Source organism: Cervus canadensis, chromosome 10 (assembly GCF_019320065.1).
Source record: "Cervus canadensis isolate Bull #8, Minnesota chromosome 10, ASM1932006v1, whole genome shotgun sequence".
Classification (NCBI taxonomy): domain Eukaryota; kingdom Metazoa; phylum Chordata; class Mammalia; order Artiodactyla; family Cervidae; genus Cervus; species Cervus canadensis.
The window spans coordinates 39,549,229-39,575,797 of NC_057395.1; the positions used below are offsets into that span (position 1 = coordinate 39,549,229).

The 26,569-nt window shown below is 47.3% G+C and overlaps 1 protein-coding gene across 3 annotated transcripts in view; it reads right to left on the reverse strand.

Annotated features, from left to right (window-relative positions):
* Positions 1–1,399: 1,399 nt before the first annotated feature.
* The window catches only part of BFSP1 (beaded filament structural protein 1), a 65,337-nt gene continuing 40,167 nt past the window's right edge, over positions 1,400–26,569 (reverse strand). For all 3 annotated transcript variants that reach the window (XM_043479070.1, XM_043479069.1, XM_043479071.1), the window contains exons 3-8: positions 21,702–21,797; positions 20,683–20,775; positions 18,351–18,458; positions 11,328–11,548; positions 4,726–4,811; positions 1,400–2,735 (exon numbers count right to left, since the gene is read on the reverse strand). In XM_043479070.1, coding sequence (XP_043335005.1) covers positions 1,561–2,735; positions 4,726–4,811; positions 11,328–11,548; positions 18,351–18,458; positions 20,683–20,775; positions 21,702–21,797 — 1,779 coding nt within the window. In that variant the 3' untranslated portion in view covers positions 1,400–1,560. The remainder of the gene's footprint in view (positions 2,736–4,725; positions 4,812–11,327; positions 11,549–18,350; positions 18,459–20,682; positions 20,776–21,701; positions 21,798–26,569) is intronic.

Below are 26,569 nucleotides of genomic sequence, written 5' to 3' on the forward strand. Positions count from 1 at the left end.
ATTTCAGCACATGTATTCACTGTCCATAATGTATTTTGGAGCATCTACATGGAGAAGGGGTCATTTCTTCTTTGGCTGAGCAAAAAAAAATACTTTTGGACCATTAGTAGAAAAAAAAAAGAGATGCCTATAGGCAACATAAAAATGTTTGTAAGATTCTGGTTTCAAGTAATTTCTGTTTCCTAAGATGTGACACTGCAGATCCCTGAGTGCACATGTATGCACAGGAGAATACACACATGTGTATTATGGGACATTATATGGCAGGAACTGAGATCACTAATAAACTTGTCAGCTCTCCCTTACCAGCACTGCACTCTGCCTGCACACAGAGGATGTTCAGTAAACATGCGTCTGTGTTCAGCTGCTCAGTCATGTCTGACTCTTTGCAGCCCCATGGACTGTAGCCCAGCAGGCTCCTCTGGCCATGGAACTTCTCAGGCAAGAATACTGGAGTGGGTTGCCATTTCCATCTCCATGTGATCTTCCCAACCCAGGGATCCAACCCACCTCTCCTATGTCTCCTGAATTGCAGGCAGATTCTTTACCGCCTGAGCCATCAGGGAAGCCCCTCAGGAAATGTTAGGCGAGTTCATGAATTAACTGCTGAACAAGGAACTGCGTGGTGACATTGGATTTTGATTTTGAGGCCCAGCCCAGGAGTGCAATCTCTGAATGAGAAACTCTTAAGTGACTCGCGAGAAGGACACAAGGCACGTGTGCTGTGCAGGCGGCCCTGGCACCCTGCTTCTTGCCCGTGACCCCTATTGCTTCCATGCGTCTCCACGCCTGGTGTCCAAAAGCCTACCTGCACCTGCGATTCTCGGTTGAGGGCTGTCCTGGGCCCTCCATTCTGCCTGACAGGGGTTGGTGGGTCAACACCCAGCTCCCACGCCCTTGGGCAGGGTAACTGAAGACTGAGTTCCACCCCGTCTCCCAGAGCCCCAGGGGATGGGGGCCTAGTGCCAACCGCCCACGTGGCCAACGCACCTCTCCTCTCTGATGCCCTGCTGCCTCCACCTCCATCTCCTGCCCTCCTGGCGCTTCCTGGGACCACGTCCCCAGAAATGACATCAGATCCTTGCTGCAGGGTCAGCTTCTTGGGGAACCCAAACTGAGACAGACACCTTTAATCACCTGACTTCTAACAAAGCACCCCTCATGCAATCGTGTGCTTGTGCCTGAAACGCGGTGAAAACAAGCCGATCCATCACCGGACACATTTCAGGTGTGAAATCCAGACTCTGACCCTCTAATGAGCCCCGCGATGCCCCAAGACAAAGGGCTCGTCTACTTTCTTAAATGAGCTCAGCTCAGTGGCTGTTAGCAGGGCACCCCTGTCCTGAGCAAGGCTGGCCCACCTGCAAGCCCAAGGCCCCTGTTAATCAGACAAAGGATGTGCAAGCAAATAAAACATTTTAATTAAGGCTTCATCGGCAAGCCAGATGGGCCAACCATGGTCTAATCCAAAGAACCTTGTATCCTCACCCTTGTAGCCTCTGTTCTAAAATATCCAAGCATGTGTCCTCAGGGGCCCAGAGACACCTCCTCCCGGTTAGCTCAGGCACTAGAGGATCCCTTCTCTCCCAGTTTCTTCTTGTTTGCCTTCGTCTTTTCAATCGTGGTCTCCACAATGACAGCAGTCTCTTCGTACGTCTGGATGCTCTCAGTGGAAAACTTCTCTATGGATTCCATCACCTCCACCTTCTCGTAGGCCAGCTTCCTGGGAGGGCTTCTCGCCGGCCGGCTGCTGCTCTGAGCCCCATGCCCTTCGGGCCCACCCAGAGTGACCTGAGGCCCTTGAGACCGGGGTGTAGATGGCCCCTCTGGACCAGGTGCCACCATGGGACAGGGCCCTCTGGCCCCCTCCTCCTCCTTCTGGCCATCCTGTTTCTCCTGGAGGCCCTTTAGTTCTTTGGCGTTTTTCTCATCCCCTTTGTCTGCAGGGTGCGGGGTGGGAGGGCGTCCATCTTCTTTCCCTTCAGGGGCCCCCTCTTCCTCCTTCAGACCGTCTTCTTTCCCCTCAGGGGGCTCTCCTTCATCCTTCAGACCGTCTTCTTTCCCCTCAGGGGGCCCCCCTTCATCCTTCAGACCATCTTCTTTCCCCTCAGGGGACCCCCCTTCATCCTTCAGACCGTCTTCTTTCCCCTCAGGGGGCCCCCCTTCATCCTTCAGACCATCTTCTTTCTCCGGGGGAGGCCCCTGTCCGTCCTCCAGAGGGGGCTCAGGCTGCTGGGGAGAGGGTTCCACGCCGCTGTCAGGATGCACAGAGTCTTCCCCCTTAGAAACCACCACGCCCCCTTTGGCTGGGACAGAGAAGACACAGAAGCCAGGATCTATGAAACTGGCATCTCCAGAGACCATCACGTACCGCCCTTTGGTGTACAGGTCAGCAGGGGGCTCGGGTTCTCTGGGGCCTTTCACCTTCTCCTTGATCATCTTGCCTAGCTTCTCAAAGGCTTTGCTTATCTTGCCTCCATCTGGGACATCCTCCGGAGCCCCGTCCTGGGTTGGAGGACTTGCTTCTTCATCCCCAGGTTCAAGCTTAGACTCGCCCTCTTCTTTGAGTACCTCCTGCCCCGGCTTCATGTCCCCTGGACCTCTAAGCGGTGTCTCTTCCAGAATTTCATCTGCTCTGTCTTTCGCTACCATCTCCTTTTTCCTCGGAAGGTTCTTGGGGAGGCCTTTGAGTCTTGGTTTCACTGCAGTTATGTCCTGCACAGCCCTGGTGAGATCTTTGAAAAAAGAAAAAAGGAGGTGGGTGCAATGAGTCAAGGCCAATGAAAGAGGAAGAAAAAGTATTTGTTGAAAAATACATGCCTAGCACTGGGGTGGGGTTTACTGGTTGGCTGGTTGGCAACAGGGTAGAATCTCTGGGTCCTAAGCATTCATGGCCCACACTGAGGACCCAGCCCTGCCGGCTGCTGTGTGAATTTGGGATGAGTCACTTGGCCCCTCCGGGCTTGCAGAGCAGAGGGGAGGCCCCCACAGTTCCCTTCACACTGGGTACAACTTACTGAGATCCATGTTTCTCCTGCAATAACACTCTGTGGGAGCAGGGCCTCTGCCCCACCCCAGCACCCTCACCTCGAGGTCACAGGGGACAGTGGGATCCAGACCAGACCAGGAAATCCAGTCCAAAGAGTCACTGTCACCTCAGGCTTCCCCAAAGGAGCAACTCAGAGTCACCCCGCCTTCCTCTGCTGGGTTTGGAATAGCCTCCAGGCACACCCTTGTCCCCCCTGCACCCCAAGCCAGATAAACACCGCCACTCCTTGCTCACCATCCCCTTCCTCCTGTGCAACAAGAGGAAGCAATGCTCTTAAACCCAGAATGGGAATCCCCTGGGTCAGAGGCCACATTCACTGCTTCAGACCAGCCAAGAGGAGAAACTTAAAGTTTCAGAAAGGACAAAGTTTCACCATGTCTCATCCAAAAGGTGGGCTTTTAGTTCCAGGTGGCACTAGTGGTAAAAAAAAAAAAAAAACTGTCTGCCAGTGCAGGAGACAAAGAGACACGAGTTCGATCCCTCGGTCAGAAGATTCCCCTGGAGGAGGGCAGGGCAACCCACTCCAGTAATCTTGCCTGGAGAATCCCATGAACAGAAGAGGCTGGCAGGCTAGAGTCCATGTTGTCACAAAAGAGTCGGACACGTCTGAAGTGACTTAGCACACACACACACACACACATCCAAAAAGCTTTCGAGATTTACTAACAGAGTGATTTTTTAACTTTTCACCCCAAAGTCTTCTCCAGACACCCTCCTCCCTTTGTTAACCAGAGGACTTGGGTTCACAGAGCCAGGGCATCCCATAGGGGTGACCCTCAATGACAGAGCAGAGTGAGCAGGCATGGCAGGTGCAGGCCATGAAGCCATGGGGGAGGGACGCAAGGGGGACATGTCAAAGCAGGTGGCCAGGAGCAGGTATGCAGAAGGGGGTGCTTGCAGGACCAGCTGCTGGATTTCAGGGCCTGCTGTTCAAAACTGTGAAGAATTTCCAGATTGCAACAGCAAAGCATCAAACCCAGCACCCTGTGCACAGCTACAGGCCCCTGAAGCCAGCCTGGGTGTCTGGGGACCCGTGCCCCTTCTCCCATCTCCACAAAGCCCTCTGAGCTTTCTGAGACCCTGGGATTTGACAGCACTGTAAGCCAGGCTTTCCTTCCTCCAGGCACTGTTCTGTTCGGTCCTGACTGGGGAGACTGAGCCATGAGTGGACATCTCACAAGTGTAGGAAACCATCCCCAAAGGACCAAGTGTTGAAGGCAGAAGCTCCACTGCCCACCAAGCTCTTCCTGCTCAGTTTTGAATGGAAGAGAAAACGAACAAAAGTTGAGCATCTACTCTGCTCCTGATGCTAGATTAAGCACCTTTGCTTAAAAGAGTTCATTTCACTGGGGGAGGGGGAGGGTGGATAGATACATTTCATTATCTACTTCTTGCCAAAGTAAATGTTAATTGCAATTTTCTCCCCAATTAAATGCCTCGTGCTCATGGATGGTGACCTCTCGCATGGCCTGACTTTCTCCTTGTAAACTTTTAGACTCAGTCACTCAGCACCAGTGGGAGGACATCAGCAAGGGCGAGGAGGGACCCCACATAAAAGCACTGAATTTCCAGCTGGATCAGAAAGGAGCATGAATGTTGCATTCAGGGACAAAGTCGCTTGATTTTTTCCATTTTCCTAGGACAGAAAATAGAACAAGCCAGAGTTGGGGACTCACCTTTCCCACCATGCCGAGGGCTGAGGGAGGCCCCATGGCTCGCAGTGTACAGGGTGATTGGAGTCTCAATGAAGGCAGAGCTCAGCCTGGCAGGAAGAACCAGAAAGAGGGAGGTCACCATCGTTAAGTCATCAAGCCAAACAGAATGGGGTTGGGGGGTAAGAGGGAGGCTCTAGTGTCCAGCAAAAATGAATAAGGCTTCCTCTAGATCCAACAGCTCAAGAACCATGAATGTACTCACACATTGTATGATGATGGGAAGGTCAAGTCATAAACTGTGAAACACACATAAAAAATGGTAAGGTAGAAATGACTGATAATCTAAATATGCCCCTTTTCTGTTGAACAGGAGTTCTCTGTGTTTTGGGTTTGTTTTTTTTTTAAATAAGAGATGGTTTCCCAGGTGGCTCAGTGGTAAAGAATCCACCTGGCAATACAGGAGCTGCAGGAGACATAAGTTTGATCCCTGGGTGGGAAAGATCCCCTGCAGGAGGCAATGGCTACCCACTCCAGTATTCCTGCCTGGAGAATTTCATGGACAGGTGAGCCTGGTGGGCTATAGACCTTAAGATCACAAAGAGTCAGACACGACTGAGCATGCACACCACCCCTAAAATAAGAGAATGGCCAGCCCAGGATCAATTATTTATGGCAACCAGGATATGATTCTCCAACTTGTTTTTTAAAGAATAGTTTCTATAACCAGAGAGAGCAGGAAGATAAAAGCAATTGAGACAAAATGTAAATAGCTAGTGAATCTAAGAGGATTCATAATTTCCTTGCTCTGGGCCTGCAACACTTCTATCAGCATGAAATTATATCAAAATTAAGAGTTCTATATAAACACACAAAAGAGGTACCCAGTTACCTTTTGATGAAGTCCTGCCTCCAAACCAAAACTTTTCACAAAGACATTTAAATACCAGTTCAAGATATTTTGTATATGTGTGCATGAAGCATTCACTGTGACATAAATATAATTGAGTTCAGCACAACACATTGACCGGAACTAGAGAAAACAAAAGAAAATCTTCCTTTTCCTGTGACACATTACAGCACTCATATGTCAAGACAGAGCACCAGAGAGAGGACAGCAGTGTCCCTGGGGGGACACCCAGGTGTTTCTCTTTTACCTCAGTCTAAACCCCCCCAAACACACTCACACATTGCATGATGATGGGAAGGTCAATCATAAACTGTGAAACACACATAAAAAATGGTAAGGTAGAAATTGCTGATAATCTAAATATGCCACTTCTCTGCTGAACAGGAGTTCTTTGTTTGGGGGGCTTTTTAAAATAAGAGAGGGCTTCCCAGGTGCCTCAGTGGTAAAGAACCCTCCTGCCAACACAGGAGCCACAGGAGATATAAGTTAAATCCCTGGGTTGGTGGAAAGATCCCCTGGAGAAGGCAGTGGAAGCCACTCCAGTATCCCTGCCAGGAGAATCCCATGGACAGAGAAGCCTGGCGGGCTAGGCTGAACTGAAGAATCTCCACTTAATAGAGAAGCAGAGTCCTTACACTGGGAGGCTGGCCTCAATCCATTCTCCACACATCTAGGGCTATAGGTACACAGGTGGATACAGCCATATATGTAGGCATGGGTACAGATAGGAATAATGGAGACACCAGTGTAGATGTGTGTGTACATAAAGACAATGCAGATGCTGATGGTTTATACATGTACATAAAGACGACAGAGGTATATACAGTTTATGCATGTACATAAAAACAACAGAGATGTAGACAGGTTATACATGTACATAAAGATGACAGAGACGTAGATAGATTATGCATGTTCATAAAAATGATGGAGATGTAGACAGCTTATATATGTACATAAAAATGTTGGAGGTATAGACAGTTTATGCATGTACATAAAGACAATGGAGATGTAGTCAGTTTATACATGTACATAAAAATGATGGAGATGTATACAGCTTATATAGGTACATAAAAATGATGGAGATGTAGACAGCTTATACACATACATGAAAACCATGGAGGTATAAAGGTTAGTAGAAGGAAAGAAATCTTAAAAATTAGGGCAGAAATAAATGCAAAAGAAACAAAAGAGACCATAGCAAAAATCAACAAAGCCAAAAGCTGGTTCTTCAAGAAAATAAATAAAATAGACAAACCATTAGCCAGACTCATCAAGAAACAAAGGGAGAAAAATCAAATCAACAAAATTAGAAACAAAAATGGAGAGATTACAACAGACAACACAGAAATACAAAGGATCAAGAGACTACTATCAGCAACTATATGCCAATAAAATGGACAACTTGGAAGAAATGGACAAATTCTTAGAAAAGTAAAACTTTCCAAAACTGTACTAGGAAGAAATAGAAAATCTTAATAGACCCATCACAAGCACAGAAATTGAAACTGTAATCAGAAATCTTCCAGCAAACAAAAGCCCAGGACCAGATGGCTTCACAGCTGAATTCTACCAAAAATTTAGAGAAGAGCTAACACCTATCCTACTCAAACTCTTCCAGAAAATTGCAGAGGAAGGTAAACTTCCAAACTCATTCTATGAGGCCACATCACCCTAATACCAAAACCTGACAAATATGTCACAAAAAAAGAAAACTACAGGCCAATATCACTGATGAACATAGATGCAAAAATCCTTAACAAATGTCTAGCAAACAGAATCCAACAACATATTAAAAAGATCTATATTATGACCAAGTGCACTTTATCCCAGAGATGCAAGGATTCTTCAATATCTGCAAATCAATTAAAGTAATACACCACATTAACAAATTGAAAAATAAAAACCATATGATTATCTTAATAGATGCAGAGAAAGCCTTTGACAAAATTCAACATCCATTTATGGTAAAAAACCCTCCAGAAAGCAGGCATAAAAGGAACATACCTCAACATAATGAAAGCTATATATGACAAATCCACAGTAAACATTATCCTCAATGGTGAAAAACTGAAAGCATTTTCCCTAAAGTCAGGAACAAGACAAGAGTGCCCACTCTCACCACTACTATTCAACATAGTTTCAGCCAGAGCAATCAGAGCAGAAAAAGAAATAAAAGGAATCCAGATTGGAAAAGAGGAAGTAAAACTCTCACTGTTTGCAGATGACTTGATCCTCTACATAGAAGACCCTAAAGACTCCACCAGAAAATTACTAGAGCTAAGCAATGAATATAGTAAAGTTGCAGGATATAAAATCAACACACAGAAATCCCTTGCATTCCTATACACTAACAATGAGAAAACAGAAAGAGAAATTAAGGAAACAATTACATTCACCATTGCAACAAAAAGAATAAAATACTTAGGAATATATCTACCTAAAGAAACAAAAGACTTATATATAGAAAACTATAAAACACTGGTGAAAGAAATCAGAGGACACAAATAGATGGAGAAATATACCATGTTCACGGATTGGAAGAATCAATATAGTGAAAATGAGTATACTATTCAAAGCAATCTATAGATTCAATTCAATCCCTATCAAGCTACCAACGGTATTTTTCACAGAACTAGAACAAATAATTTCACAATTTGTATGGAAATACAAAAAACCTCGAATAGCCAAAGCAATCTCGAGAAAGAAGAATGGAACTGGAGGAATCAACCTGCCTGACTTCAGGTTCTACTACAAAGCCACAGTCATCAAAGACAGTATGGTACTGGCACAAAGACAGAAATATAGATCAATGGAACAAAACAGAAAGCCCAGAGATAAATCCACGCACCTATGGACACCTTATCTTTGACAAAGGAGGCAAGAATATACAATGGAGAAAAGACAGTCTCTTTAACAAGTGGTGCTGGGGAAACTGGTCAACCCGCTTATAAAAGAATGAAACTAGAACTCTTTCTAACACCACACACAAAAATAAACTCAAAATGGATTAAAGATCTAAACATAAAACCAGAAACTATAAAACTCCTAGAGGAAAACATAGGCAAAACAGTCTCCGATATAAACCACAGCAGGATCCTCTATAACCCACCTCCCAGAATATTGGAAATAAAAGCAAAAATAAACAAATAATTAAAATAAAAAGCTTTTGCACAACAAAGGAAACTATAAGCAAGGTGAAAGGACAGCCTTCAGAATGGGAGAAAATAATAGCAAACGAAGCAACAGACAAAGGATTAATCTCAAAAATATACAAGCACCTCCTGCAGCTCAATTCCAGAAAAATAAAAGACCCAATCAAAAAGTGGGCCAAAGAACTAAACAGACATTTCTCCAAAGAAGACATACAGATGACTAACAAACACATGAAAAGATGTTCAACATCACTCATTATCAGAGAAATGCAAATCAAAACCACAATGAGGTACCATTTCACGCCAGTCAGAATGGCTGCTATCCAAAAGTCTACAAGCAATAAATGCTGGAGAGGGTGTGGAGAAAAGGGAACCCTCTTACACTGTTGGTGGGAATGCAAACTAGTATAGCCACTATGGAGAACAGTGTGGAGATTCCTTTAAAAACTGGAAATAGAACTGCCATATGACCCAGCAATCCCACTGCTGGGCATACACACCAAGGAAACCAGAATTGAAAGAGACACATGTACCCCAATGTTCATTGCAGCAGTTTATAATAGCCAGGACATGGAAGCAACCTAGATGTCCATCAGCAGATGAATGTATAAGAAAGCTGTGGTACATATACACAATGGAATATTATTCAGCCATTAAAAAGAATACATTTGAATCAGTTCTAATGAAGTGGATGAAACTGAAGCCTATTATACAGAGTGAAGTAAGCCAGAAAGAAAAACACCAATACAGTATACTAACGCATATATATGGAATTTAGAAAGATGGTAACGATAACCCTGTATGCGAGACAGCAAAAGAGACACAGATGTATAGAGCAGTCTTTTGGACTCTGTGGGAGTGGGCGAGGGTGGGATGATTTGGGAGAATGGCATTGAAACATGTAAATTATCATATGTGAAACAAATTGCCAGTCCAGGTTTGATGCATGATACAGAGTGCTCGGGCCTGGTGCACTGGGGAGGGATGGGATGGGGGGGGGGGGGTTCAGGATGGGGAACACATGTACACCTGTAGTGGATTCATGTCAATGTATGGCAAAACCAATACAATATTGTAAAGTGAAAAAAAAAGGAAAGAAAACCATGGAGGTATAGACAGTTTATGCATGTACATAAAGACAATGGAGATGTAGACACTTTATGCATGTACATGCATAAAGACAATGGAGATTCAGATACTTTATGTGGAGATGAGGTGCAGGCTTAGGTGATAAAGATATACGTGTACCCATAGATAATGTAGATACAGGTGTATGTAGATACGAATTTAAGTGATATAGGCGTGGATACAGATGATCTGGTGATGGACAGGGAGGCCTGGCGTGCTGCAATTCATAGGGTCGCAAAGAGTTGGACACAACTGAGCGACTGAACTGAACTGACTGACTGACAGATGATGTAGATGTGGGTGGAGGTAGAGATGCAGATGTAGATGATGTAGAGGTAAGTGCCGGTGTAAGTGTAGGTGATGCATGCATCAGCGTAAATAGAAGTGTTGAAGATGATGCAGGCACAGAAAATGCAGATGTGGGGTAGATGTACATGTAGATGATCCAGACAGACGTAGATGGCAGAGTAGGTCTCAGGTGTAGATACAGATGATGTAGGTGTAGGTGATGTAGAGACAGGTGTAGGTGTAGATGATACAGATGTAGGTTAGGTGATGTGGGCGTAGCTACAGATGATGTAGAGAATGTAGGTGTAGTGTAGATGTACACTTACAGATGCTGTAGACACAGATGTGGGCATAAGTACACGTGTAGGTGCAGACACGGTCACATAGATGAACATGGAGGAAACGGAGAGTAACTGATGCAGGTGTAGATGTGAATGAGGCTGAGACAGAGACAGAGACACTTGCCAGCAGAGTTCATGTCCCAATCCATTGTGTGGAGGAGACCAGACAGCCTGCTGGCAGCCACAGTACTGACTGGCCAGGTGCTCAGAGCCACCATGGCAGCAGCAGTAATAACATCAACTGCTCTGAGCACTGGTCCAGTTCCAGGTACTGTTCAGGCATCTCACCTGCAACATCTCAATAACCACACCTAGTCATCCTTTCAGCTAAGACATTCCTGTCCCCAAAGACCTGTGGAGCCGAAAGACACCTTGACACCCAAACGCTCCCATGGTCATCTTCATCACCCATCCCCTCCCCCCACCATCACTCAAGCCAGAGTCCACATCTCTGTTGCAAACCCATTCATCCTCTGCCTCCCCCACTGGCATTCCAGCCCCATGAGGTCCTGGATTTGGGGGTCTCCTTCTGGTGGCTCAGATGGTAAACAATCTGCCTGCAATGGGTCGGGAAGATCCCTTGGAAAACAGAATGGCTACCCACTCCAGTATCCTTGCCTGGAGAATCCCCTGGACAGAGGAACCTGGCAGGCTACAGTCCAAGGGGTCACAAAGAGTCAGACACGACTGAGCAACTAACACTTTCACTTTCCAGCCACATTCCCTACAGCCTGGAACTGGCACATGGAAAAACGTGGAACAAGTAAGTGGCTCTGTGCCCATGGGCTCTGCCCACCCCAACCGCACCTGTTGCCTTCATTCTCGATGATGCGATGATACCGGTCCAACTCGTTCCTCAGGGTCTGCTGGGCGACCACCAGCTGCCGGCAGTCATAGGATGACCTCTCCAGGCTCCTCTCCGCCTCTTCAATCTCCTTCCGCAGGGTGTCGATCTGCTCATTGTAGAGCTGAATCTCATCATCATAACACTCGTGGGCGTCTCTGATGGCTTGTTCCAGGGCCGCGGTCTGCGGGCAGAGTCACAGTCAGGAGGAAACCCCGCCACCGTCTCCCTTCAGACACAGACACAGCAGTGGAGAATCCAGACAGTGTACCCAGTTGTATTTGTCTTGTTGGTTTGTTTCTCTGTCAGCAGAGAATCTTTAAGCCACAGAAGCATCCCTTGATGCTTGTATCAGCATCCCCGGAAATCAGCCTTTAGTGGAGCCTCGACCCAAGGCAGTAGGAAGATGAGAAACTCAGAAAATAAAAACTACTTCCTGGACTAACATATACAACTCAGGGTACATTCTTCATACTTTACTGAGTTAGCATGAAAAAGTAGTAAAAAGAAGAACATGGACTAAATAGATGAGATGCTATCAATAATTAAAGGGGGGAGGGAATTTCCTTGATCTTATTCAATCACTACGGCACTTCAATTTTCTCCTGATTTCTGACCAGTAGAGTTACATATATGTTTTGATAGCTAAAATACGTGTGTGTGTGTGCGCTGGCACTTATGTAAAATAACTTCAGAGAAATGCTATTTATATATTAAAGCAGGACAAGTCAAAATTAAGGTAGGAAAATGAACAGAGATTCCTCATCTTCACTTTAAGAGCTGTGACAACCCACAAGCAGCCACAAGCTGCTTACTTATTTACAAGTTCAGTACAAGCTCGCTTTCCCACGGAGAAAAGATCGAACAGGCGTGGCCAGTCCTCAAAAGCAAAATAAAATATGTAGACTGAAACCTACTTCATCTGGAAGAGCGCTTGTCAAACTTCAACATGCATATGAACCACCCAAGGATACAGTTTTGCTCAGATTCTGACTCAGCAGCTCCAGTGGGACCGGAGGGGCCGGGTTTCTAAGTGGCTCCCCGACAATGCCCATGGCTGTGGCTCTGGTCTCTGGGCCACACTCTTTGAGTCATGGGGAATTAAGCAAGAGTCTGAATCTATCCTTGCAGGGAGCCGGCCTGAACGTACAGGCCCCTTACGGCCCTAAGAGAGAACAAAGGGTCTCTCTTTGTCCTGCCACCCCTTCTTGTTAAAGTATAGACTGGCATTTGTCTCCTTCAGGGAAAAAACACACCGGTGACCTTTTGCCTGTTTTTCTGGTGCTGATAAACTCATCATGCTCGAAACCTGTTTTCCATCTAGATAATGTTCTATTGATGAAGCCTGTTTTCTATCTAATGTTCTATTGATCTTAATCATGTTGGGCGCTAGGGTAATTAATGCTTTACTGATCTTGAGTGTGGGAATTTAAAACATCTGTAGCTCTGCACGTATACAAACCCTCGATCTATTCTTAGTAACTCCTGTTAGCGTATATATAGGCGTGGTATTCTTCAATAAAGTCGGCGGAGTCAGACGCAAGTAGACTCCGTCCCTCTCAACCCCATCTTTTCTGAGTCTTACTTTTCCTAGGTACTCTGGTAATTGCATTCTCGACCAGTTCGTTTGCGGGCAGGTTCCGGCATATCCTCACGTATGTGCATCACAGGATGCCTGACACATGCAGCTTAATGACCACACTGGACAACATAGAGGGTGATTATTCCTGAGAGCCCGACCCTTCACTATGTACAGATAAGGTCATGAGAAGCAGAGATGGGCAGGAACTGTCCCAGACTGGAGGAGGCTGAGGAGACAGGACACCTGAATGCAGGCAGGACCCAAGATCAGGCAACCTGTGAACAGGGTAACCGGTGAGATTTCACACAAGTCCCTTACCAGTCTGATCTGTTCACCAATGTCCTGGTTTCAACCTTGGTGCTTTGCTATTTGGATGTTGACTTTGGGGGAACTGAATGAAGAGTATGGGAAAACTCTGAGCTATTTTTACAGCATCAGAGAAGTCTAAAATTATTTCAAAATAAACCAAGAGAGTTTGGCCAGGTTTCGTTCCTCATTTAAAACTGCCTGCATTCAGGAAACTATCTAGATGTCCATCATCAGGTGAATGGATAAAGAAGCTGTGGTACATATATACAATGGAATATTACTCAGCCATAAAAAGGAATGCATTTGAGTCAGTTCTAATGAGGTAGATGAACCTAGAGCCTATTATACAGGGTGAAGTCAGTCAGAAAGAGAAAACAAACATCATATATTAATGCATATATATGGAATCTAGAAAGATGGTACTGATGAACCTCTTTGCAGGGCAGCAATGGAGATGCAGACATAGAGAACAGACTTGTGGTCAAGGGGCAGGGAAGAAGAGGGAGAGAGTAGCATGGAAACATATACATTACCGTATGTAAAGTAGATCACCAGAATTTGCTGTGTGACTCAAAATAGCAACCCACTCCAGTACTCTTGCCTGGAAAATCCCATGGATGGAGGAGCCTGGTGTAGGCTACAGTCCATGGGGTCCCAAAGAGTCAGACGCGACTGAGCGACTTCACTTCACGTCAGAGCTCAAACCAGCACTCTGTGACAACCTAGAGGGATGGGATGGGGTAGGAGGTGGGAGGGAGGTTCAAGAGGGAGGGGACATATGTGCACCTATGGCTGATTCATGTTGACGTTTGGCAGAAACCAACATCATACTGTAAAGTAATTATCCTTCAATTAAAAATAAATACATTTTAAAAAGTATATAAAACTATCTCCATTCAAACAGTCTCCTAGGACATCAAACACCAAGGCACAGCCTCTTAACCATACCGGCATCCACACGCTCCAGGAAAGGCTTCCATGAAGGGATTCAAAGGACCCCTCCAGACCTGAATCTCAGAGACAAGCAGCCATCCAAGAGTCGGTGAATCCCCACGTAAGACTCTCCATTTCCATGGAGTGGTCCTGAGAACAAAGCCTGCAGGTCACAGACCAGGGTGGCTGGTGTCCATCAACTCCAGAGTCAGCTGGGCAGTAGGAGAACATGAGAGCTGGACACGCTGTCATCAAAGCTCACCTTTCTCCCACGTGAACAGGAAAGAGCTGTGCCCAGAGCAGCCACGTGTTAAAGCTCAATAATTCAAACCTCCTCCATCAGAAGGAGGGGTGCTCAGAAAAAAACAATAAAAGCCCCCCTTTCGGCAGCTCAAAGGGGGCTAACGAGATGATGTCTCTGAGGGGACTGACTTCCGTGTGGGCTTCAGACGCCGTCTAGCACCAGACTGACCATAGGTGAAAGAGACCCTCCTTCCTGGAGGCACAGTCAAGCTTGGTCACAGGGTCAAGGACAGAGTGTCACAGAACCCACGGAGAGGCCCAAGGTGCTGGGGGGGGGAGGGCGGGGCATCATGGAAGGCTCCAGGAGGAGGTAAGGCCAGTCCTGGGTGCTGCAGAAGCAGAGGGACTTGCAGAAAGAGGCGTGAGAAGCAGAGAGGCGAGCACCAGGTCTACAGGGGTGGTCAGGAGAGGAGAGGGGAAGAGAGCTGCCTACTGACAGCCCCGGGTCACTTTGAGAACAGAGTCGAGCTGATACAGGGGGCAGAGGCGGGGGCAGCTGTGGGCCTCGAAGCAGCCTGAACTTCACTGTGAGCCAGGTGACTGGGCATTTCTGCCTGGACCATTTGGATCGACCAGCTGATATTCATCTCCCCACTTGGCTGCAGGCAGAAGCCCAGCCAAGCTCTGCTTGGTGTTCCTGGACCTCACGTGGGGTTCGCCAGAAACATCTGAGTGAAAGACAAGTGTTCTAGCACAGTTGTGGGGCCTACCTTTGCACACACGGTCCTCAGGGATCCTGAGCTATGCCTCACGTGAGTCCCATCTGGAGGGGTGACTTCCTGCCTCAGTCCTCTTAGGCCCCCACACTCCTTTGGGTCCAAGGTCATTTCAAAAAGGAAAAAGAAATCGTGTCCTTCCCATATTACATGCCGTCTTACCAAAACCTACCACCAGATGGTACTAAGGGACTTTCACAAGAAATGATGTCTGGGCAACACACTTTCGCAAAAATCTGACTTTTTTCACTTCCCTGTCACAAAAACTCAACTGATGCAACTTAGAGAATTTAGAGGGCCTGTCCTTTCTTAGGCACCTGGAATAAGTACCATCTCATACATGGCCCACGTTCAGGGGTCTCATGCGTGGTCCACGTTCAATCTCAAAAGCAGGGGCCCCCAGCTCCAATCGTGGGTACTGTTGCGGGCAACCTGCAGACCAGTGTTCTCAAAGCTGGCAGAGCCACCTGGGGATGCTTGTTGAAGGAGATGTTGGCCCCTCCCCAGAGTCCTGATTCCATAGGTCTGGGGCAAGTCTGTGAATGCCCTAACCATATGCAGAGCCAGCTGCCACAGCCCTGCTGGCCAGAGCCCTCAGGCTGCAAGGAGCGCTGCCCCCCACCGTCCCCACCACATCCCCAGTCCCAGCCCTGGCCTCACTGAGGGGCTATGCTGACCGGCCTCCCTGGGAACACACAGCTTAGCTATTCTATCTGAAAGTCACGGCAACATTTTAAAATCAGCAAAAAACCAGCTGTGAACATCTCATGAATCAGGCTGTGGAAGGCCCAGTCCAGGAACATGAGTGGCCCAGATGTAGAACATCGCGGCTCAGTGTGGGATCCCACCCCCAAATTAGTGACCTCCAAGTGTGGTTCCTCGGCTAGCAAGAAGCACCTGGACTTTAGAAAGGCAGATTCTTGGGCCACAACCCAGACCTACTGAGTCAGAAACTCTCAGGTGGGTCCAGACATGTGTGTGTTTTAATTTGAGCTAATCAGGCAGACTTTTGGCCCCGGTGACCTTTACCCCTTAGCTTCTGCCCAAGACTCTGTGGTGTTAGCTGGCAAAGAGACTTTCCAGATGTAAGCAAGGTTCTTAAGCAGTTTAGCTTAAAAAATAGGGAGATCATTCTGGATTATTCCTGATCACATGAGCCCTCAAGAGTAGAAACCAAAGAGAGCAGATGCATGAGAAAGAGTCAATGTCCCTGAAGATGGAGGAGGCCACCCACCAAAGAGAGTGGGCGGCATCTGGAATGACTCCTGGCAGTAAAGAAACAGGATCCTTGTTCCCACAGGCACACAGAACAGAATTCTGCCAACGTGACTGGGCTTGTGTCCACTTCTCCAAATGCTTATTCACACACACACATGTACACACACCCACACGTACACACACATACAACTTATACACACATATATGCATACACATGTACACACATACAAAAATATGCACACACATTATACACACATGTGCACACATACACACACATACCCTCCCTCCATCCTCTCAGAGCCTCAGAGAAAATCACATATTTATCAAGTCACCAAATCGATGCGTCTGGTCCTCAAGCCACAGTTTGTCGCCAGAGCAGGACGAGTTTTAAGGGCAGCCAGGGTCTCTGCCTTGGGGACCATGTGCAGACCCCCATGTGCTTTCTGAAGCCCCTGAGTCACTGCACAGTGAGGGGCATGTGGTGCGTGGGGCAGGAATAGAGATTCTGGACTCAGGGCCTGAAATTTGGTAACACTGAGAACTGACGAAAAGCACCATATCCCACAGGGCTCCAACATGTGATTCTTCTGGTGGCATTGGTGGAGTAGAGACAGAGAGTAACATATAACATTTAATGGTCTACGTAGAGGCGCAGATTTTTTAAATTCTTGTTCTCTAGTCCTTTACATGTACGTGTCAAACCAAACATCAATTTACTTTTGGATTTGGGAAATGTGGTCAAACAAGAAGGAGTGTGTTCTAACCCAACGTCCCCATCAGAACAGCCAGATACATGGAACCAGAGAAAGAAACTGGAGGAATCATGGAGATGCCCCGCAAGGCTTGTGAACCACAAAGAAAGTCCGTAGAAATAGGATTGAGCTTTTCTGGTGAGTTGTTTGCAAATTAAGCTTCACCAAGAAAAGAAAAGGGGTGGGGTGAAAATGCAAAGTTTCCACTAACAAATTCTGAGCAGAAGCAAATGCAGAAACAGCCCCTCTCTCCAGGGCTGCAGTCAGATTTCAGAGAAGAGAGTTCAGGTCAGAAGCAGGAAGCACAGATTCAAGTGAGTGGAGGACTAAAAACCCCAATCAATCTGTGTCCATTTCTTATTTTTAACCAACAATTTTAAACTGGGCAAAACGGGTTGGTTATGCACGGGTGGGAGCTTACCCTTGGTGGGGGAGGGGGCCTGAGGGAACCTCTTGGGAGCCAGAAATTAGTGGGATCTATTGTCCCTGCTTCTCTGGTGGCTCAGAAGGTAAAAACGTCTGCTTGCAATGCGGGAGACCCGGGTTTGATCCCTGGGTCAGGAAGATCCCCTGGAGAAGGAAATGGCAACCCACTCCAGAACTCTTGCCTGGAAAATTCCATGGATGGAGGAACCTCATTGGCTACAGTCCATGGGGTCGCAAAGAGTCATACAAAAAAAACAAGCGACTTCACTTTCACTTTCACTGTCCCCTCTGGCCCAGAGCCTTTCCAGTCTGAGCAGGAAGGGCAGTGTCCTGGGCAGCCCTCCGTCTATGCAGACAGCTGGTCATCCCCCTAGGGACGCTGTCTGTCACTTGAGGGCTGGGCACACAGGTGTGCCAATTTGTGAGAATTTACAGTGAGACAGGGCTTCCCTGGTTGCTCAGTGGTAAAGAATCCACGTGCAATGCAGGAGATGCAGGAAATTTGGGTTCAATCCCTGTGTCAGAAAGATCCCCTGGAGGACGGGATGGCAACCCACTCCAGTATTCTTGCCTGGAGAATCCCATGGACAGAAGAGCCTGGCAGGCTATAGAGCCCATGGGGTCACAAAGAGTTGGACACAACAGAGGGACTAAACAACAACAAAACAACACAGTGAGACAAACGCGCGCACATCTCTGCAGGCTCGAGACACCAGAATGAACCTGCAGACGGAGGGTGGGGCGCACCTGGGCCTGCAGCTCGGTTCTCTGGGCCTGTAGGAGGCAGAGCATCTCCCGGCCGTCCTCCAGCTGGCACTGCAGGGCGGCGGCTTCCCGTTCCGTCAGGAGCTTCTCCTACACAAAGAAGCCAGACTCAGCATCACACACTTGTCATGAGAGGAAACACGGAGAGGCGGGGAGAGGCCTCCTGTGATCTGCACATTCACATCCCCCCCCAGATTCACAGGTTGAGTCCCTGACCCCCTCCCGCCATGGGAAGGCATCTGGGCTGGGACTTTGGCAGGAAGGGAGGTGAAGATGAGGTCACTAGAGTGGGGCCCCCATGGTGGGATTAGCGCCCTTACAAGCAAAGAAGGAGGCACCAGGGCCTAAATGTGCTTTGTAAAGTGCACATGAATCCCTGAGCATCTTGCTGAAATGGGGACTGTGACTCAGTGGGTCTGCTGGGGGGGTCTGGCTGGAGAGTCTGCGGTTTTCTCAAGTTCCCAGGTGATGCTGAGGGTCTCTAACAATCACTAAGGCCATCAAACTAGGTCTGGACAGTTCTACGTTCCTACAACTCAGACAAATGGGGCTACAAGGAAACAAACTATTATGATTTTGTAAGTGTGCTCTGATATAACACACCTTTGAATTAAAGGGGAAAATGTTTGCAAAATACAATAAAGTGTCTGGAAAGAAATCTCTGACAAAGAAAATTATGTTTTAGGAAAAGCTGTGTTTTAGACCAGTTCACTTGTGACTTCCCAGGGGGCACTAGTGGTAAAGAACCCACCTGCCAATGCAGGAGACATAAAGAGATATGGGTGTGATCCCTGGATTGGGAAGATCCCCTGGAGGAGGATATGGCACCCTACTCCAGTATTCTTGCCTGCAGAACCCCATGGACAGAGGAGCCTGGTGGGCTACAGTCCATAGGGTCACACTGAGTTGGACACAACTAAAGCAGCTAAACACACATGCACACAGTTCACTTGGCATCAATGGTAAGCAATGTGGACAAGAATATCCCCATCAAGGCCAAAAAAAGTAACCCTTCTGCCTCTCAGATGTTACCTGGCAAGGTTCAACTATGTCCCAAAAGCAAATTTGGGGATTTCTTTAGCTTTGATATAAAAAGTTGGATTCAAATAAACATAAACCAATCAGCTAACCTTGCCCACTGCTTCTACAAGGTGTGGGCTTAGGCAGGCTTCTATCCTAAGTCATCTTTGCAGACAAACACAGAATCTCTGAACAGTCCACAAAACCCTGCCCTCAGTGTAACACTTCTCCAGAGAAAGACCACATGACATTTCTGTTTTAATCTGTATCCTTCTCAGTGTATTTCTACACATACCATATCACGCATCACAAAATCCCATAAACCACAGTAGGAAAAAATATAGGTCAATATCCTGTTGAACTGTTAAACAGCTGAGTGAGGAAGGAATCTGAAACATTATACTGAGAATACAGTTTTACACCCAAATCCCAAAACAGCTTCAACCATCTCTAACCTGTCCTGACAGTTTTCATGTCCCAGACTTGCCTCATCATTAACAGGGCCTGATGTGAAAAACACAGTCACTCACTATCTTCAATTTTCTGGATTCAAAATTATGGTCAAATTGATAAGGGGAATAAGAAAACAAACAACCCAATTACATATATATATACATATGTATATATATATGCAAAAGACTTGGGTCTTGGTCCAACAAAGAAGATTTGTGAATCATAGATACATGGATGGCAGATAAGCATCCACATGTCTTGACTGAAAAGATACTCAACAAGGAATTCCCTGGTGGTCCAGTGGTTAGGATTCTGTGCTTTCACTGCTGAAGGTTTGATCCCTTTCGGGAATTAAGATTCCTGCAAACCATGTGGTGTGGCTAAAAAAAAAAAAAAACAATGCTCATAACAAGATACACAACACAACTATTAGAACAGCAAAACCAAAATAAAAGCCCAACATCCCCAGTGCAGGCAAGAAAGCAAAGCAACAGAAGCTCCCATCTGTGGCTGAGGGCGGGGATGCAGCGATGCTACAGAGCTTGGGAGATAGTCTGGTAGTTTCTTATAAGCTAGACAAGGAAGAATAGCCTGTGATCCTCGAGAGGACAAACACCTAGGAAGACGGTCAGCAGCAGAGTTTATGTCCTCAAATGTCTAGATACCCTTGTTCACTGAGAGACTGAAAGAGCAGAAGAGTAAACTTGAATATGAATGCTCAGGTCGGGTTGCGGCCCCCAGACAGTCCAACCTGATGCCTCTCCCTGGGCCTCTGGGCACCTGGGGCTGCAGGACCAATGCCCACGTGTGGCCACCCCACTACTGGGGCTCCTGCCCTTACCTCCCGCATCCCACTCGTTATGGCGGCTGCCTGCGGGGTGGTCTGGATGATCTGCTGCAGGATGGTGACATAGGTCTGAATCTCCAGAAGATTCTGTCAGGGAAAGAAAGAGTCCTCATTAAAACCTGAACTGCCTGAGTTTCTCCCTCCGGGCCAATGTGACCCTAGGGACATCAGACAGTGACCTGCTCGGAGGGTGCCTGATGCCTCCTTTTATCTACACAAGAGTCGCCCTCCACCGCCTGGAGCAGGTCCTGAGGCAGAGACACAGACACTGAAGCTGGAGGGAGGCCAGGTTCCTGGAGAGGTCAGCCCTCAGGTCTGCTGTGCTCAGGTGACACAGGTGGGCAGGAAAGGAGTGTCTGGCACTTGCATTTTTAAGATGCACACGCTCAGAGAGGTTAGACCACTGGCCTTAGGTTACACAGATCTGGGACTGGACTTTCCCAGAACACCAAGCACCCCCACCCCACTGCGGCATGAGGCTATGAGAAGCGGGTAGGGCTGAGGGCAGAACACAGCAGTACTTGAGAGGAGGCTCCTGCTATTGCTGTTTAGTCGCTAAGTTGTGTCTGACTCTCTGCGACCCCGTGGACAATAGCCCACCAGGCTCCTCTGTCCATGGCATTTCCCAGGCGAGAATGCTGGAGTGGGTTGCCGTTTCCTTCTCCAGGGGGCTCCTGCAGGCCACATGTTCCCTCAGAGGCAGCAGTGAAAATTTACAGTTTTTGCACTTTCTCCATTTTCTGACCTGAACCAGTTGATAGGCAACAGCCTAATCAAGACAGATCCGCGTGCAATCACTCTGTGGACTGTAATGTCTCTCATAGATACTGGCTCCCACCCCAACCCCTGGCACACACACCCCAAAACCACCTTCCCCCTCTGCACGTCTGGTTCACTAAGCACTGTTCAGCCCAGTTCGCCTGAGTAGCCCACTCCAGCTGTCTCATTTTCCAGCCACAAGAGCCCCGGACTAGTTTCCGGTGGGAAAGGGCTGCAAGAGGGGTTGTTGTTACCTTTTTGTACCTGTCCTTGGCCGCACTGATGTCATCCTGCAGAAACTGGGCTTCAATCTGAAGACGCAGGTTACGTAGCAGGGCTTCGTCTGCCTCCTGCAATGAGAGGGTCACAATTCCGACTCGGAGAGGCCATGGGGTGGGTGTGAAATCTGAACACACAGACCACCGGGGGTCTGGTTAACATGCAGACTGCTATTTGGTAGGTCTGGGAGGGTGTCCGGGATTCTGCATTTCTAGCAGAGCATTGGGTTAGCCCACTGGACCTGGTCTAGCACAGTAGCTCTCAGGTGGGGGTGATTCTGCCCCCTTGGGGACATTTGGCACAATATGGACACACTTTTAATTGTCACCATTTGGGAAGTGGAGTGCTACTACCGGCATTGAGTGGGTAGGGGTCACAGATGCTGCTAAACATCTCATAATACATAGGACAACCTCACACAACAAATAAACCTCCAGTCCCTAATGCCAATAATGCCAGGGCTGAGAAGCCTTGATCTAGAAAGATCAGGGAGCAACAGTATGCTTGCATGCCAATAACCTTAAAATTGCTTCCCTGGTGGCTCATATGGTAAAGAATCTACCTGCAGTGCACGAGACGCAGGTTCAGTCCCTGGGTGGGGAAGATCCTGTGGAGGAGGAAACGGCAACCCACTTCAGTATTCTTGCCTGGAAAATTTCATGGGCAGAGGAGCCTGGAGGGCTACAGTCCATGGGGTCACAAAGAGCTGGACATGACTAAGCGACTAACACACTTTCGAATTATGGTGCTGGAGAAGCCTCTTGAGAGCCCCTTGAAAAAAGGAGATCAAACCAATCAATCCTAAAGGAAATCAACTCTAAATTATATTCATTGGAAGGACTGATGCTGAAGCTCCAAAGCTTTGGCCACCTGATGTGAGGAGCCAAATCATTGGAAAAGACCCTTATGCTGGGAAAGATTGAGGGCAGGAGGAGAAGGGGGTGACAAAGGATGGGATGGTGGGATGGCATCACTGAATCAATGAACATGAATTTGAGTAAACTCCAGGAGATAGTAAAGGACAGGGAGGCCTGGTGTGCTGCAGTCCCTGGGATTCTCCAGGCAAGAATACTGGAGTGGGTTGGCATTTCCTTCTCCAATGCATGAAAGTGAAAAGTGAAAGGGAAGTCGCTCAGTCGTGTCTGACTCCTAGCGACCCCATGGACTGCAGCCTACCACGCTCCTCCATCCATGGGATTTTCCAGGCAAGAGTACTGGAGCAGGGAAATGGGTTAGAGACTTAAATAATTTTATACTGAAACAAAACTCCAAGAAGAAACAGGAAAAAACCTCCCTGACATGGGTGTCGGCAATGAATTTTTGGACGTGACACTTAAAGCACAAGCAACAAAATAAAAAATTGACAAGTAAGACTATTTCTTGCTGCTGTTTTATTCAGTCATGTGGCATCTTTTGCCACGCCACAGATTGTAGCCCACCAGCTTCTCTATCCATGGGATTTCCCAGGCAAGAATACTTGAGTGGATTGCCATTTTCTTCTCCAGGGGATCTTCCCAACCCAGGGACCAAATCCACATCTTCAGCATCTCCTGCATTGCAGATGTTTCTTTACCACTGAGCCATTGGGGAAGCCCAAGCAAGACTATATCAAACTCAAAAGCTGTGCACAGCAAAAGAAATCACCGATGAAGTCAAAAGACAAACTATCAAGTAGGAAACCTTAATTTTAATAGTTTTCTCCCGAGGACTGTTGACACGTACCTTGGGACCACCCATCTTCAATACAAAATGCATTTTTTAACATGAATGCTGAGGTGAAGAGTGTTTGCTCCTTTAAAGTTGGAAATGACACAACAGAAGGTCAAACGTTCTTACCAAACTTTTTGATAAGTCACCAACTTTTATCTCATCAATCTTCCTTTGACCAACCAAACAGGTGTGAAGAAGTATTTGTGCTCTTAATAAGAAGGTAATATGATGTGTGGAATTGACTTAAATGCTTCAACAATTCAGTGATATGTTACAGGGCCAAGGACCTTGTTCCTTTCCCAAGACACCTCTGCCTTGCATTTCTACCAATACCTGAGGCCTTGCTAAGTGCATCTTTACTGACTTCTTAATGACTTGCTAAAAAGCACTATGAATGTTAGCAACAGGCTCTCATCCATAGAGGTGGAATGTAGTCTGCTAAAATATTTAAGATATTCTCCACCTCTGCGTGAACAGAGTTAAGACAGTCAATGTATGTGGACAGGACAAGATATTCTGAGACACTTGCCCTCCTGGTACTAACAGGGGTTAGGTTCATCATGCTGAATTGTCATTTCAGAAGACCCACGCTGCCCACCCCTGGGAGAGCAGAGCATTACTGATGGTCTCACGCAGACGCTCCAGGGAAGGCGGGAGGCCCCTTGGAGGTCCTGGTGAATGGGCTTCTGAATTACTCAGAATTGTTACATAGCCTGGGGAAGCCTCTTCAACAGAGAAATGCTGAAGGAAAGGAAGCCTGGTGTCTTCCCAGCAGTGGAAAAGGGCTGAGGAGCCAGAAAGATCACATGTAATCTACAGACCCCAAGGGAAAAAGACTCAGGCCTCAGGAAGGATAGAAACCAGGGCAGTCCCAACAAAGCAAGTAACTGTGGGCAACTCGCTGTGGCCTGGACACCCAGGATGACCAGCGCCAAAGGCACTCATCTCTGCCTCTCGGGGGCGACATCTCTGAGAGACAGCTTTGATTGGCCCACATGATCATGTGACTGTTGTCTTGCTAACAATCCTACCAGGACCACACTGACAGGAAGGAAGGTCCAAGGGCTCAGGGGTGCAGCCCTGCCCACTACAGGCATGGTGGTTCCTGGTGGAAGTGACTCTCCGCTCCAAGGAGCAGGCCCTGCTTAGTAGGAACAGCTAACCCTGAGGGCAGAGGCGGGCAGTGCTGGGTGCAGATGTGAGCCAGCTCTTTGGGATGTTTTCCTACCTGCCCCACCCCTTGACCCCTCAAGATTGCTGAGGATGGGGTGGGATAGGGAATTCTCAAACATCTGAAACTTTCACCAAAAATTCATCCACAACTGATACACAATTACTGGAACTAAAGACCTTTTGTGTTATGACTTACAAAGGGATAGAACACTTAAAAATTTTAGAAATAGAAGGGACCCTAGAGGCCATGGGTCCTCAGACATTTTGTAGCCACATGTGTGTCATCCTGCAAACAAAACATCTCAGGGAAGCCAACACATAGAAGCAAAGCAGAGATGTGCTTCCTAAGGGACATGATGGTTGGGTGGAGGTGGGCGAGGATAGGAACCCTGACTGTCCGGCAACCCTCCTCCATCAGATGCCCTTCAGGCAAATCCATGGACCTCAAGGGCTCTGCCAAAGACAACTCAGAAACCATAGAGTCTCATCTCACAGACAGGGAGACATGGAGCCAGGAGTTAATCGGTCATTCAGCCGATTAACAGAAGTTAACAGGAGCTAACAGGCCTGGGGTCTGTCCTGGGCTTCCCTCTATTAGTCAGGAGTTGAACGCTGAGTCCTGACCCCACCCTGAAAGGTGCCTTCTGCTCTTCCCTGACCTTCCTCTCAGGGTCAAGCCCAATGACCCCTTAGGTCCCATCAGCCAACTTTTAAAACTGCTCAGAATGATAACAAAAGGCCAGCCCACATTTGCCCTTAAAAGAGAGATTAATCAGATGCCCTGCAAGCACATTCTCTCGCTTTGAAGACAATCATCTGATAAACTGCCCAGAAAAACTCCCAAAGGTGAGTCGCTGCTGCTGGAATGTGCAGCTGCTGGTAGAGGGGGAAGAATTCTTTTGGAAATGTTTTCTTTTGTTTGCACCAGAATTCAGAAATGTGTGGACGCTTGTGTTTTTATTATGCTTTTGGATGCTGTCAGCTGCAGTTTCAAAAGCTCCACCAGCAGAAGCGTCTAGATTTTTCTAAATCAAGACTCTGAGCCAAAAGTCTAATTTTAGAAAATGCTCCAACCCGGATACTGTATATGTTTTACATCTAGGCGAGTGGTTCGCAAAGTGTGGTTCCTGGATCACACCATCTGAAAATGATTTGAAATATGAAAGATCCCAGACCTATTGGATCAGAATTTCTAGGGTGGAGGACGAGGAATCTGTTTTAACACACCCTCCACGTGCTGCTGATGCTAGATCCACTAGTCTAGACCATCTTTCTTCAGGGGGGCTTCTCGAGTAGCTCAAATGGTAAAATATCTGCCCACAATTCGAGAGACCTGGATTCGATCCTGGGTCAGGAAGATCCCCTGGAGGAGGGCAAGGCAACCCACTCCAGGATTCTTCCCTGGAGAATCCCTTGGACAGAGGACCTGGCAGGCTACAGTCCACTGAGTCGCAAAGAGTCGGACACAACTGAGCAACTAACACTTTCACTTTTGAGATCATGTTTTAGAAAGGAACTGGAGAAATTAACTGGAGTCCAACATACCCTCGAAAAATCAACCTTGCCAACTCAACCACAGAGATGATGGAAATCCATTAAAAACTTCAACTGTCTGTATCTACACCCAAACCAGTCTAACTAAAACAAAAAAAAACCCAGCTGCTGGGACTTCCCTGGAGGTCCAGAGGTTAAGACTCCACGCTTCCACACTTTCAACGCAGGCGGCACAGGTTCAACCCCTGCGAGAACTAAGGGGAACTAAGATCTCATGTGCTCCCAGATTGGGCCAAAACAAACAAGCAAAAAAAAAACCAACTTCCTGCCTTCCACCACCAGCCTCCTCCAAAACTCTGCTTCCCAGATCCTTCTCCTCTTCTCCAGAAGTTCATTCCCAGCCTCAGAGGGATTCTTGTATGTACGAAGGCTTGTAGCCCTGAAAGCAAAAGTGCTTTCACCTCTT